Genomic DNA, 13417 nt, shown 5'->3' on the forward strand with positions numbered 1-13417 from the left:
AAAAACATAAACGAAAAACCCCTCTCAGGATGGCTGTCAAGGCAGGCAATGTTTGCCATCTCACAATCTCAACTGGATTCATCGGCTTTGTGGATTACTCATGGGCTAAAAAGCAATCATTTTATGACCCACAGTGGTCCCTTCTCTCTTCCTACCACTGCCCATCATTCCACGTGACTTGACTTCTCAGTGACTGCAGACTCACGTGGTACCACCTAAAAAAGGTAGATCCATTTTTCAAAAAGCAAAAGAACAACAAAACCAAACATCTTCATATAACGCAAATAAAATGATTTGGGGGCACAGTTGGAAACGATACATCAGTCTACATAAGTGACATGGCAAATTATTCAGAGAACAAGCTGCAAAGTACAAAGTAGTCAAAATACATAGATTCTTCCCCCCAGTATGATTCAGTGAAGAGAACATTAATATAATAAATGAGACGAGCCTGGTAAATACCCTATTTCTAAATCTGCACCACACCACACAGACAAAAATTCAAAGAATCCTGAGAACTTAGGACAAGGCAGTCCAGTGAAATTAAAAGTGCGTGCTTTGTCTCCCACCAGCACATTCCACAGCCACGTCACAGCACTGTCCCAGGGGTGAGGAGCACAGGCTATGGTCTATGCATGGGTAAGCAATATGCTAGCAGCACACCTGGTGGGAAGCAAAACATATCTTTTATAAAAATCATATAAATTTATGGTTTTAGGACCTCACAGTGTTGTAAATCTTCTATAGAAATGCCATGAAATGCTCAGAACGAAGTCATTTCACTCATGGAGTGTAGATGTGTGTATTTTTGTGTAACATGTTTCTGAAAAGACTATTGCAAACAAAATGGAATAGTAGTAATGTGCCTTCAAAAGGATGCAGAAAACATCCTCAGGACTCAGTTTGTCTAAGGACTCGATTCACTTTTATAAGCTATTTGTCAGTGAGGTTCTGCAACTAGGCAACCGAGCCTGTATGCTAAGAAAAATATATCCCTCTAGCTTTAAAAAGTCGATCAAAAACCGTATAGACAGAAATCTGTACATTGATACATGTCATCTGTTTTATCCTTTGGATACCTCTGGTGAAGTCTAAAATTTTAAATAACAGATTGCTTCACTGAATATTAGTGTAAAAATCTACAGACAAGCTTTAGAGTGGTACTTAGAAATACATTAAATTGTCACTTTTCCCAAAAGTTTGAAAGTGCTTCCCTCACGTTGACAAATTGTGCAAAGACGGGCTCCCGTTCATGTTACCTTTTACTATGTAGCTGAATTCTGGTCCAATAGAGAGGCTTCATTGGCCGACAGGGTTCTATTGGCTGTTTCCTACTCCCTTTGTCCTGGTTCATCCCTAATCCAAACAAGCCAGTTGGCAATGGAGGAGGAAGAAATCCACACACTTGCGGTGCTGGTAAAGTGCTGCTCCCAGCTTGTGGTGGGAGAGGGAGGCCTGATCCAGGAAGCAGAGGGGCTGGTGGGGGTAGGGGGATGCCTGATCCAGGAGGGGGGGGTGGGGGAGGGGCTGGAGGAGGTGGAACCCCCATACCTGGCAAAGGAGGAGGTGGGGGAATCCCAACTTCAGGAAGAGGAGGGGGAGGGGGGATCCCTTCACCAGGAAGAGGAGGGGGAGGGGGGATCCCCACTCCAGGAAGAGGAGGGGGAGGGGGGATCCCCACTCCAGGAAGAGGAGGGGGAGGGGGGATCCCCACTCCAGGAAGAGGAGGGGGAGGGGGGATCCCCACTCCAGGAAGAGGAGGGGGAGGGGGGATCCCTTCACCAGGAAGAGGAGGGGGAGGGGGGATCCCCACTCCAGGAAGTGGAGGGGGAGGGGGGATACCCGCTCCAGGAAGGGGAGGGGGAGGGGGGATCCCCACTCCAGGAAGTGGAGGGGGAGGAGGGATCCCTTCACCAGGAAGTGGAGGGGGAGGAGGGATCCCCACCCCAGGAAGAGGAGGGGGAGGGGGGATCCCCACTCCAGGAAGTGGGGGGGAAGGGGGGATCCCCGCTCCAGGAAGTGGAGGGGGAGGAGGGATCCCCACTCCAGGAAGAGGAGGGGGAGGGGGGATCCCCACTCCAGGAAGAGGAGGGGGAGGAGGGATCCCCACTCCAGGAAGAGGAGGGGGAGGAGGGATCCCTTCACCAGGAAGAGGAGGGGGAGTAGGGATCCCTGCTCCAGGAAGTGGAGGGGGAGGAGGGATTCCAGGCAAAGGTGGGGGAGGGGGTGGCAGCATCTCTGTACCAGGCAGAGGACGAGGTGAGGGCCCTGCTGTACTGGGCAGAGCAAGCCCTGTCATGCCAAGGAGAGGGGGGAGTGGGGGAGCCACCAGGCCCAGGCCAGGCATGGAGCTGGAGGACTCTGTACAAGGCAGAGGTGGTGGGGGTGGGATGTCACGGCTGTTTTCAAAGGAGGAGCAAACAGAGTGCTCATGGCTGGCTTCAGACTCAGTATGAAGAGAAGGATGGGAAGGCTGAGGTCCGGCCTGTCCTTGACCATCAGACCAGGGAAGGGGTGGAGATGGTGGAGTCTGGCTGGACTGATGTGCGTCGAGCTGTACTGATATTCGCCTTGGAGACACAACCACAGATATCTCTGAACAGAATTTTGTCTGAGGTCCAGAAGGTGAGGACGGCACCGCTGAGTCTCCACTTTCAGCCCCAGGTGGGCCTGGGGGACACTCTGGAGAGGCACTAACAGAAGGTAGCGTCAGTGTCCTGCCCTCTTCTGTCGGGGACGTCTGGATTGACTTTGCCTGTAAAATCCTTTGATGCCGTACATCCTTTTCTCCTAACCTGAGAGCTTCCAGACAGATGTCTTCTGAACGTGCCACTCCATTCTGAACCCTGTGAGGGCCAGCTGCCACCTCCATGTCCACAGCAGGGTACTGCTTCTCTAGTTCGGCTATTTTGGTCCTCAGATCCTCAATGGTCTGTTCCAGCTGCTGAATGACAGTGGCCTGACCCTCAGACTTCATGTCAGAAACTTCCTGAGGGGCAACAAAGACATCAAAGATAAATATAAAATAAGGAATCCTCAAAATACCAAAAAATAGACTTATAAAATTAAGCCAAATATATTTGTTTGGTTATAATACTTTCAAAAGATCCCTCCATGGGAAGATACTACCAGTATTTCTATGTGTCGCCTCTTCTCCACCCTCGGATTTCAGAGTGGTAACACACATTACCATAAAGTCCTAAGGTCCTTGTCTAATCCTTGAATGAAAGCATGGAAGACAGGTAGACCCCTGAGCAGAGGGAAGACCATTCTGAGTGACAAACCAACTTACTTCCAAGATAGGCTACTCTCTTCCCTGCCCGGCAACATCTGGTATTAGAATGTTCCCTAAAGACGTTTTAAATTCTAAGTGTTAAAGCTAATCACTACCTTTAAGAGGTAATCTCTGAAAAAGGTCTTCAATAGGATCATGTGAGATTACTTGTGATTCACATAGCCATGGGCATATGTCTTACGCACATGAATACAACTTGTATCATGTTCACTATAATTCAAATATTTGACCCAAGGCATTTCAGAAAGTGACACCTTGGACTCTCCACAATTTGTCAAGACAGCTGAGAGCAACTGTGCCAATGCATGAGTCACACTCTCACATCCAAATGGTGCCCATCTCTCCCAGGGCATACAATCGACCAGGAACACTTTAAGGGAAAAAATGCTTTGGCTACCCAAATAAAAGGAGAAAGCCCTATGGGTAAATTAAATAGGAATAATAGATGAGTGAAAATAAAAGAGAAGAAAGAGGAATGGGTAGAGAAAAAGGAGGAAAATCAGAACAGGAAAAGGTACGAGAGAAGGCACGACAGACTCCAGCCCTGCGACGCTGCAGTGTCGGGCAGCTGCCCACACGGACCTGGAACTGCCCAGTGGAGGCTGGAGTGAAAGGCAGAGAAGGCAGAGAACTGTTTCCCCAGAGCTTCCCAGGGCTTTTCAAACACGATCCCAATAGAGGGCACCGTGAAGAGCCACAGTCCACAGCCACAGACGTTACCATCTTCCCCACATGGGCACTTGAAGCTGACCCTCCAGACCTGCTCTTTATCTACTGGGGGAGAATAATTAAGAGGTAATATAAAGATGATATGAAGTATAAAAAACTAAACTCGTATCTTTCTTGTCAAAGGCTAAATCAAAAAAAAAAAAAAAAGTCTCCACAAAAAAACCCCACCAACTCTTTTAGTTTACTATCTATTACTTTACTTTTATTAAATCCAAAACAAATACCTACCCCATCTGCAGTGGAAAAGGTACAGACAGAGAAGACAGAAAGGGGCATTTACTATAAACGAAGTACAAACGAAGCTATGGGTGTATTTGTTTGAAGTCTCCAGAGGTAGGTTTTTTTCCCATGGGAGGAGGAACGGCATAAGCTTAACAAGTCTTACTCCCAACCCCGTTCCCTCTTCCCTAAAACTCTGCATTTTCCTACATTTCACCTGCTGAAGATCAGTTCTGCTGCCCACTGAGAGCTAAAGAGAAGCTGTACCTTCAGAGACACGGCCCTTCCAGGAGGGACTTACTTCCCTGTAATCAAAGAACAGCAGGTAGCTCTTACTGTGCAAGGAAGCTGAAAAGGCAACTCATTTACTTTTCAACTAATCAAGGAATTTAACAGGCAAAATACTGAGGCACTTGTCATTTATATGAAAATGTAGGTATCCACATATATATTTAAAAAAATCTAAGTCTCTATTTTTCACCAGTGTCTACACATAAGACTAAAGTGTCACTACGCATACTTTGGGGAACCAGGACATACAGTCTCTAAATAGCCTGCAGGAAAAGGAGTAACTTTAATAAACAATCCCTAATGTCCTGAGAGTTAACTCCACTCTCCAATTACAACGCTACAAGCAATCAGAAGGCAAAAACCTAGCTCCCAAATTCATCCAGGAAGTACAAATATTCACTACTTCTTCCTTAACTTGGGTTAGTAAAGAATATAGAGTGTTTTCATTTTTCCAGAATAGTCTTAAAAGCGACCATTAAGCATTAATAAGTATTTTCTGAGCTGTCCTGGAATGTAAACAGTGCTCCCGTTTTCCCATTTATAGGACCATATACAAAGATTACTTGAGGAAACACATGCAAGCAAAGTCTAGCAAAGCTTTCCAAAACTCAATTTTTAGAAAATTATTTTTATAGAGGTATAGTAAAAATACATTATTATATAAGTTTCAGGTGGACAACATAGTGATTCACAATTTTTAAAGGTTATATTCCACTTATAGCTCTTCTAAAATATTAACTGTACTCCGTGTTGTACTGTATCTCCCTGTAGTTCATTTATTTTATACGTAGTAGCTTGCATCTCTTAATCCCCTACAACTATTTTCCCCCTCTCCATCTCCCTCTTCCCACTGATAACCACTAGTTTGCTCTCTATATCTGTGATTCTGCTGCTTTTCATTATATTTGCAGGTCTGATTTATTTTTTTAGATTCCAAATATAAGTGGTATCATACAGTATTTGTCTTTGTCTGACTAATTTGAATAAGCATAATAACCCCCAGGTCCAACCACACTGCTGCAAATGGCAGAATTTCATTCTCTTTTTATAGCTGATCTAATATTCAATATATTGTGTGTATGTTTGTGTGTGTGTGTGTGTGTACATATATATATCATATATAGATGCTGAATTTTATCAAAAGCTTTTTCTGCATTTATTGAAATGATCATATAGCTTTTATTCTTCAGCTTGTTAATGTGGTGTATCACATCGATTGATTTGCAGTTACTGAACCATCCTTGCATTCCTAGGATAAATCCTGCTTGATCATAGTTGATGATCCTTTAAGTGTATTGTTGGATTCACTCTGCTATTTTGTTGAGGATTTTTACATCAGTGTTCATTAGTGATATTGGCCTGTAATTTTCTTTTTGTGTGATTATCTTTGTCTGGTTTTGGTTTCAGGGTGATGCTGGTCTCATGGAATGGGGTTGAAAGCATTCTTCCTCTGCAATTTTTTCAAAACAGTTTGAGAAGGATGAGTGTTAACTCTTCTCTGAGTGTTTGGTAGAATTCACTTTTGAAGCCATTTCGTCCTGGACTTTTGTATGTTGGGAGTTGTTTTTTTTATTACTGACTCAATTTCATTGCTGGTAACTGGTCCTGTTCATATTTTCTATTTCTTCCTGGTTCTGTCTTAAGAGATGGCACATTTCTAGGAATTTGTTCATTTCTTCTAGGTTGTCCATTTCATTGGCATGTATTGGTTTGTAGTAATCTCATGATCCTTTGTATTTCTGTGGTGTCAGTTGTAACTCCTCCCTTCTCATGTCTGATTTTATTGATTTGGGCCCTTCTCTTTTCCTTGGTGAATATGGCTATGGCTTTATCAATTTTGTTCATCTTTTCAAAAACCAGCTCTTAGTTTCATTGATCTTTTCCATTATTTTTTAAGTCTCTATTTCATCTCTTTCTGCTCTGATCTTTATGATTTCTTTCCTTGTACTAACTTTGGGTTTTGTTTGTTATTCTTTTTGTAATCCTGTAGGTATAAGGTTAGGTTGTTTATCTGAGATTTTGCTTGTTTCTTGGGGTAAGCTTTTATTTCCATAAACTTCCCCCTTACAACTGCCTTTGCTGTAACCCATAGGTTTGGGATCATTGCATTTTCCTTTTCATTTGTTTCCAGGTATTTTTCGACTTCCTCTCAGAGTTTCAGAGAGGTATTGGTTGTTCAGTAGCATATTGTTTGGCCTCCACATATTTGTGTTTTTTGTAGTTTTCCTTGTACTTGATTTCTAGTCTTGTAGCATTGTGGTCAGAAAAGATACTTGATGTGATTTCATTTTTCTTAAATTTACTCAGTCTTGCTTTATGGCCTAGCATGTGATCTATCCTGGAGAATGTTCCATGTCCACTTGAAAAGAAGGTATTCTGCTCCTTTGGGATGAAAACACTCTTTTCCATCCCCCTCACTTTCAGTCTGTGTGTCCTTAGATCTAAAATGAGTCTTTTGTAGGCAGCACGTATATGGGTCTTGTTTTTGTATCCATTCAGTCATTCTATATGTTTTGATTGGAGCATGCAACCCATTTATATTTAAATTAATTATTGATATGTATGTTCTTAATGTCATTTTGTTAACTGTTTTGGGGTTGTTTTTGTGGGTCTTTTTTGTTCTTTTTCCTTCTTTTGTTTGCTTCTCTTGTGATTTGATGACTATCTTTAACATCGTTTGGATACCTTTTTCTTTTTTATGTATCTATTATGCATTTTTAGATTGTGGTTACTACGAGGTTTTTTTAATGTGTCAATTTCTGGTGTACAGGATAACATCCCAGTCATGCATATATATATATATATATATATATATATATATATATTTGTTTTCATATTCTTTTTCATTAAAGGTTATTACAAGATATTGAATATAGTTCCCTGTGCTATACAGAAGAAGTATGTCCTTTTAATCTATTTTTATATACAGTGGTTAACATTTGCAAATATCAAATTCCAAAAATATGGAACACTTCACAAATCTGCGTGTCATCCTTGTGCAGGGGCCATGCTAATCTCTATCATTCCAATTTTAGTATCTACATGCTGCCAAAGTGAGCACCTGTGAGGTTTTTATATAGCACCCAATATATATATGTGATTGTTATAAGTTTGCTGACCTCTTAATTTCAAATGCATTTTGAAAATCCTGCATTTGTATTCTCCTCCCCTCATGATTATTGTTTTTGACATAACATTTTACATCTAATTATTATGCGTTTCCCTTAACTCACTTATTGTGGATATAGATGATTTTACTACTTTCCTCTTTTAACTGTCCTACTAGCTTTCTGTGTGGGTGATTTCTTACCTTTACTGTATGTTTGCCTTTATTGATGAGCTTTTTCATTTTGTGATTTTTATGTTTCTCATTGTGTCCTTTTCTTTTTTGCATACAGCAGTTCCTTTAACATGTCTTGTAAAAATGGTTTGGTGGTTCTGGACTCTTAGCTTTTGCTAGTCTGTGATGCTTTTCATCTCTTCATCAAATCTGAAGGAAAACCGAGCTGGGCAGTGTATTCTTGGTTGTAGGTTTTTTTCCCTTTTATCCATTTAAATATGTCATGCCACTCCCTTCTGGCCTGCAGAGTTTGTGCTGAAAAGTCAACTGATAGCCTTTTGGGAGTTCCCTTGTTTGTTATTTGTTAGTTTTCCCTTGCTGCTTTTAATATTCTCCCTTTATCTTTAATTTTTGTCATTAACTTAATTACAGTGTGTCTTGGTGTGCTCCTTTTTGGGTTAATCATGTATGGGACTCTCTGTGCTTCCTGGACTTGGCTGACTGTTTCCTTTCCCAGGTGAGGGAAGTTTTCAGCTAGTATGTCTTCAAATATGTTCTCAGACCCTTTCTCTCTCCCTTCTCCTTCTGGTACCCCTATAATGTGAATGTCAGTGTGCTTGATGCTGCCCTAGAGGTCTCCTAAACTGTCGTCATTTCTTTTCACTCTTCTCTCTTCAGTTAAGCATCAGTGATCTCTTCTGTCTTCTAGCTCACTGATCCCTTCCTCTGTATCATTCAGTCTACTGTTGATTCCTTCTAGTGTATTTCTCACTTCAGTTATCATATTCTTCCTCTGTTTGATTATTCTTTATATTTTCTAAATCTTTGTAAAAAATCTCCTAACTTCTTGTTCTGTGAGTCCATTCTCCTCCTGAGTTTTTGGTCATCTTTACAATCATCACTCTGTACTCTTTCTTGGGTAAACTGTCTTATCTCCACTTCACTTTGCTCTTCTGGGGTTTTATCTTGTTACTTTGTCTGAAACATGTTCCCCTGCTGCCTCATTTTGCCTAACTTGCTGTTTTTATTTTTATGTGTCTGTTATGTTAGCTGCATTTCTGGACCCTGCAGAGGTGTCCCTCTGCAGGAGACTTCTTATGTGTCCCAGCAGCACACTCCCCTCTTGTCACCCAAGCTCTATGCTCTATGTTCCCCCTATGAGGGCTGCATGGATCATTCTGTTGTGGTGGGCTGGCTTTGTGGGTAGGCTTTGTTGGCTCTGGGTCCATTTGCATGCCAGGTCCTGCTGCTGGCCACTAGTTGGCATAACTAAGTCACAGGAGAGCTGACTGCAGAACCGCAGGGGACCCTGGGGCGAGTGCTGGCTCACTGGTGAGCAGAGTCAGGGTCCAGGTGGCCCCAGGGTTGCAGTCCACTCACTGGTGGGTGGCCAGATCTTGGGGCAAGTACCAGGCTACTGGTAGGCATAGCCAGATTTTGGGGTCTGGTTGTAGGGATCCCAGAGCACATGTTGGATCACTGGTGGGTGGGGCTGGTTCCTGACAAAGTTTTCTGTGGGTCCCAGGTTGTCCTGAAGCTTGTATTGGCCTGCTAGTGGGTGGGCCAGTCCACAGACTGCAGTGCTGCAGTGTTCTTATGGATGGTGTCTGCCCGCTGGTTGGTGGAACTGGGTCCTGGGCCCTCTGGTGGGCAGGCAGGGCTGTGTCCAGAGGCAGCTGTGGGCTCAGGCAGACTTAAGGCAGGCTGTCTGCTGCTGAGTGGGACTATGTCCCTGCCCAGTTAGTTGCTTGGCCTGAGGCTTCCCAACACTGGCACCAAAATGCCGCTGGCCAGCACCAGTGTCCATGTGGTAGAATGAGCCCTTCAAAACAGCTGCCACCAGTGTGTATGTCACCAGGGTGAGCTGCAGTTGCCTCCGGCCTCTGTGACTAACTCTCCAAGATCAACAGGTAAGTCTGACAGAGGCTCCAATCAAATTACTGCTTCTGTTCTGGGTCTCGGAGCATATGAGATTTGTGTGCACTCTTTATCAGTGGAGTCCCAGCTGGCCTTCAAAGCCAAATGCTCTAGGGGCTCATCATTCTGGTGTAGGACTCCTGGGCTAGGAGCACAACATAGGGCTCAGACCCCTTACTCCTTTGGGAGAAACCTGTGCAATTTAATTATTCTCCAGTTTGTGGGCTGCCCACTTGTGTATATGGCATTTGACAGCAACACAAGTCCACCCCTCCTATCCAGCTCACTGTGGCTCCTTCTTTATGTCTTTAGTTGAAGGAGATCTTTTCTGGTAGGTTACAGTCTTTTTCATTGACGGCTGTTCTGCAAATAGTTGTGATTTTGGTGTGCCAATGAGAGGAGTGAGCTCAGGACCTTTCTACTCCACCATCCCTTGGGCATTCTCTCCCAGACTTAATTCTTAAATGTTATTACCTTGGCCAGCTGTTTTTCGTCATAGATTTGAATATAATGAAAAGCAGTATAAAAATTAAAAGACATGAAGAAAAAGAGAAGGAAAAGGAAGAGAAGAAGGAGAGATTGATCCTAAATCAGGTTCTATTAAAAATTAAAATAAAATTTTTAAAAGTGAAAAAGTGATATTTGCAATTTTGTACAGAATCTATATAATGGATGCATCCTTACAAATGGAGGAAAGATAACAAATCTATTTTAGTCAACACAGTGTTTTATTTTATATATCACCAATTTTGAGATTTTTAAAAATATTAGTCCAAATCTGTAAATCATTATAACTGGTAGATCTGCCATCCATTTTGGCTGAACAACTGTATACAATAAGTCAGCCAAAATTCTTTCACTTCTGTATAATCTTATATGTGGGTAGTGTTGGTTATTTCTTATAAATTATTTGATTACTTGAATATCACAAAATACAAGTTGCCATCAAAAAATAATACATTCAACAAAGTATTTTCAAAATAAAGTTTATCTGGTTCCCAGAAAAAGAAACATTACTATAATATTAAGGCTAAAAGTGTCGAAAAGAAAGCCAAGATACATTTATGGAAAGCTTCTGCTGAAAATTAATTTGTTCATCTTTGAAACTTTACTTATTTACTATGTAATTCATTTTCTTTAATATTCAGATCTTCAAGTTCTGCTAAATTCTAAGGCCATGTCACTGGCAAGTTAGGATAACTCTAGACGTCTGTAAAATATGAATTTTACTCTTCATAGAAGCATATAAACTCTCTGTTTCTCATGCTCTAAATTCTAAAACAGTCTAAGGTTTTGGAGAAAACCAATGAGATTCCAGATTTACAATAAGCCAAAACATGCTGTAATTCTACAGGAAAAGAAACCCAGATTATGCACAGAAATAAAGTACAATCAATCTCAACTTTGAAAAGGAATATCAAGAAAGCAGGGAGTATCAGAACATACGGTAACTGGTAAATAACATACCCGGGGTGCCTTAAATGAGAACATATTATGGAAAAGGGTTTCTCACAGAGCATTAAAACAGCATCTCTGGAATCCTTACAGTGGAAATGACGAACTATTGAAATTATAACATTTTTGAATTAGAATGGAAATGACAAATCTCTTCCAATCCCTTCACTGCCTAGATGAGAAATGTGAGGTGGAGAGGAGAGGGGTAAGTCAGAAATCATAACTGGCTGGGTAACTTTGAACATCTATGGCAGTAGTTGATAATTTGATTGATGGGAAGGTTAAAGTCACCATCATTAGTGAATGACCAGAGTGGAGGTAATAAACAGCATGTTTAGGAAAGGAGTTAGAAAACAATGGAAATAAACAGCCTTTTTGGTTCCCTCATATCTTCTGAATTTTCTCTCCCATGACCTGAGCTGTGGCAAAGTCCTGAACTATACTCTAAAGCAAAACATTCCTTCACTGTCCCAATTAACTGCAAGGAAGAAGAACAGTCTGTCACAGTTTCCCTTCATTGATGACCCACGCATAAACAACGCAGCTTAGAGTCTCACCCCCTAACCACCCCCCTGCGTCAATACCCAACTAGCCCCCAATGTCATTAAAGTTCCAAACAAAGCTCACAGAAAATCAAATGGAATGGCTTGGGAATGTTACCCCGAGGGGCAGAGCTATACCTTCTGACTCTGCTGCCACTCGGCTGGAACTGCTGTCCTGGTGACCCTAATGTTCTCACTGCCAACACTACAGCTCCAATGTAGCCTGTATAAAGACTATGAAATGATTTCTCATGCCTTCCTTCTTAAAAATCCTCTCCTCGATTGGCCTGTATAATTTTACACTCTCTCGTCTCCATTTGCTTTCCTCTTCCCTCTTTTGAATTTTTTTTTTTTTTTTTTTTTTTTTTTTTTTTTTTTTTTTTGGAGTAGAATACCAAACCTGAGTAATTCCCAAGACTCTGTCCTTGGCCCACAATCCTCTCTCTCTGTGCTAGGGGAGCTCAACAATTTTTTCATCTTAAATCTCTCAGCTCTGTCCTGCTGATTTGCAAGTTTTTCCCTCTCAACAATATTTCACATTCATTTTGTGATTGTATAGCTTTTTTTAATTTTATCTTTTATCAAGGAATAATTGACGTATAATATTTCTACTTGACATATAATATTTCTATTTGATTACCTAACTTTTCCCTTATATTTAAAATGCATCTCATCCTGTAAACAAGTATCACCTCTCTGCCTTGCAGTTTACCTAGGCTTGGTAGTAGCTTTGATTCATTTTTTGAATTAATTAGTTTTCAAACTTGATGTGCAGCAGAATCCCCTGGAGGGTCTGCTGACACACAGACCGCCAGGCCCCACCCCCAGAGTCTCCAGTTCAGGAGGCCTGGGGCAGGGCCTGAGAATTTGCATTTCTAACCAGTTTCCAGATGATGCTGACACTTCCTCCAGGGACCACACTTTGAGAACCACAGCCTAAATTTATACCCTAGATATGGTCACCTGGTTACCAAAGCCATTATTTCAACCTTTGGCTGCTAATTTTCCTTTATCATATCAGCTCTTTAGTTCAGAATCTCCCCACTTCATAACTGCGAGTTTTAGAGCTGGTCCTCCTGATTTGCTCTAGCCCCCCTCTTCCTATCAAAACGACATTCTCTCATCAGGTCCTTAAACATGGGTTTATCATGGTACGTCCTTGCTCAAAAACTCATGGCTCTTATGCTGAGCATAAGACATTTTAAATTCTCTACCTGGCTCATAAGGTCTTTAATAGCCTGTGAAATGTGGATACCCTAATTACCTCCCCTGCCTACTGCACTGGCTACTGCGAGGCTTAAATGAGATACAGGCAGTTCTCCTTATGCAGTTACGTTCTATGAAGTCACCGTGAACGATGAATTAGTGAGCACTGGAAACAGAGACCGCTTCCCACGAGCCTCCAGCCACATTTTCTTCAACTGATCAGCACATAACCTTGTTTTATGTGTGTTTCAGTTTCAAGTTACCTTATTTATTATAATAAATATATTTAAATTATATTAAATACATAAATTAAATTTAAGACACACATTTTCTCTGTAAGGCACATCGCAGCCTTCCTGCACCTAGGACACTAAACAGCACTGCAGCCCTATGCTTGCAGGCATTTTAAACAGCAAAGTCATCAGCAGAAAGCACAAAAAGGTGAAAAACGTGGCAGAAAAGACACTATTTACAGAATAAGCT

At 41.8% G+C, this 13417-nt stretch overlaps 1 protein-coding gene and 1 pseudogene across 4 annotated transcripts in view; both read right to left on the reverse strand.

Moving 5' to 3' along the window:
* Positions 1–13417, reverse strand: part of FMN2 (formin 2) — a 285811-nt gene that overhangs the window by 180295 nt on the left and 92099 nt on the right. For all 4 annotated transcript variants that reach the window (XM_074373220.1, XM_074373219.1, XM_074373221.1 and 1 more), the window contains exon 5: positions 1260–2989. In XM_074373220.1, the coding sequence (XP_074229321.1) occupies positions 1260–2989 (1730 nt within the window). The remainder of the gene's footprint in view (positions 1–1259; positions 2990–13417) is intronic.
* LOC123619057 (U6 spliceosomal RNA) lies at positions 7492–7589 on the reverse strand (annotated as a pseudogene).

Source organism: Camelus bactrianus, chromosome 11 (genome assembly GCF_048773025.1).
Source record: "Camelus bactrianus isolate YW-2024 breed Bactrian camel chromosome 11, ASM4877302v1, whole genome shotgun sequence".
In the NCBI taxonomy this organism is placed as follows: Eukaryota; Metazoa; Chordata; class Mammalia; order Artiodactyla; family Camelidae; genus Camelus; species Camelus bactrianus.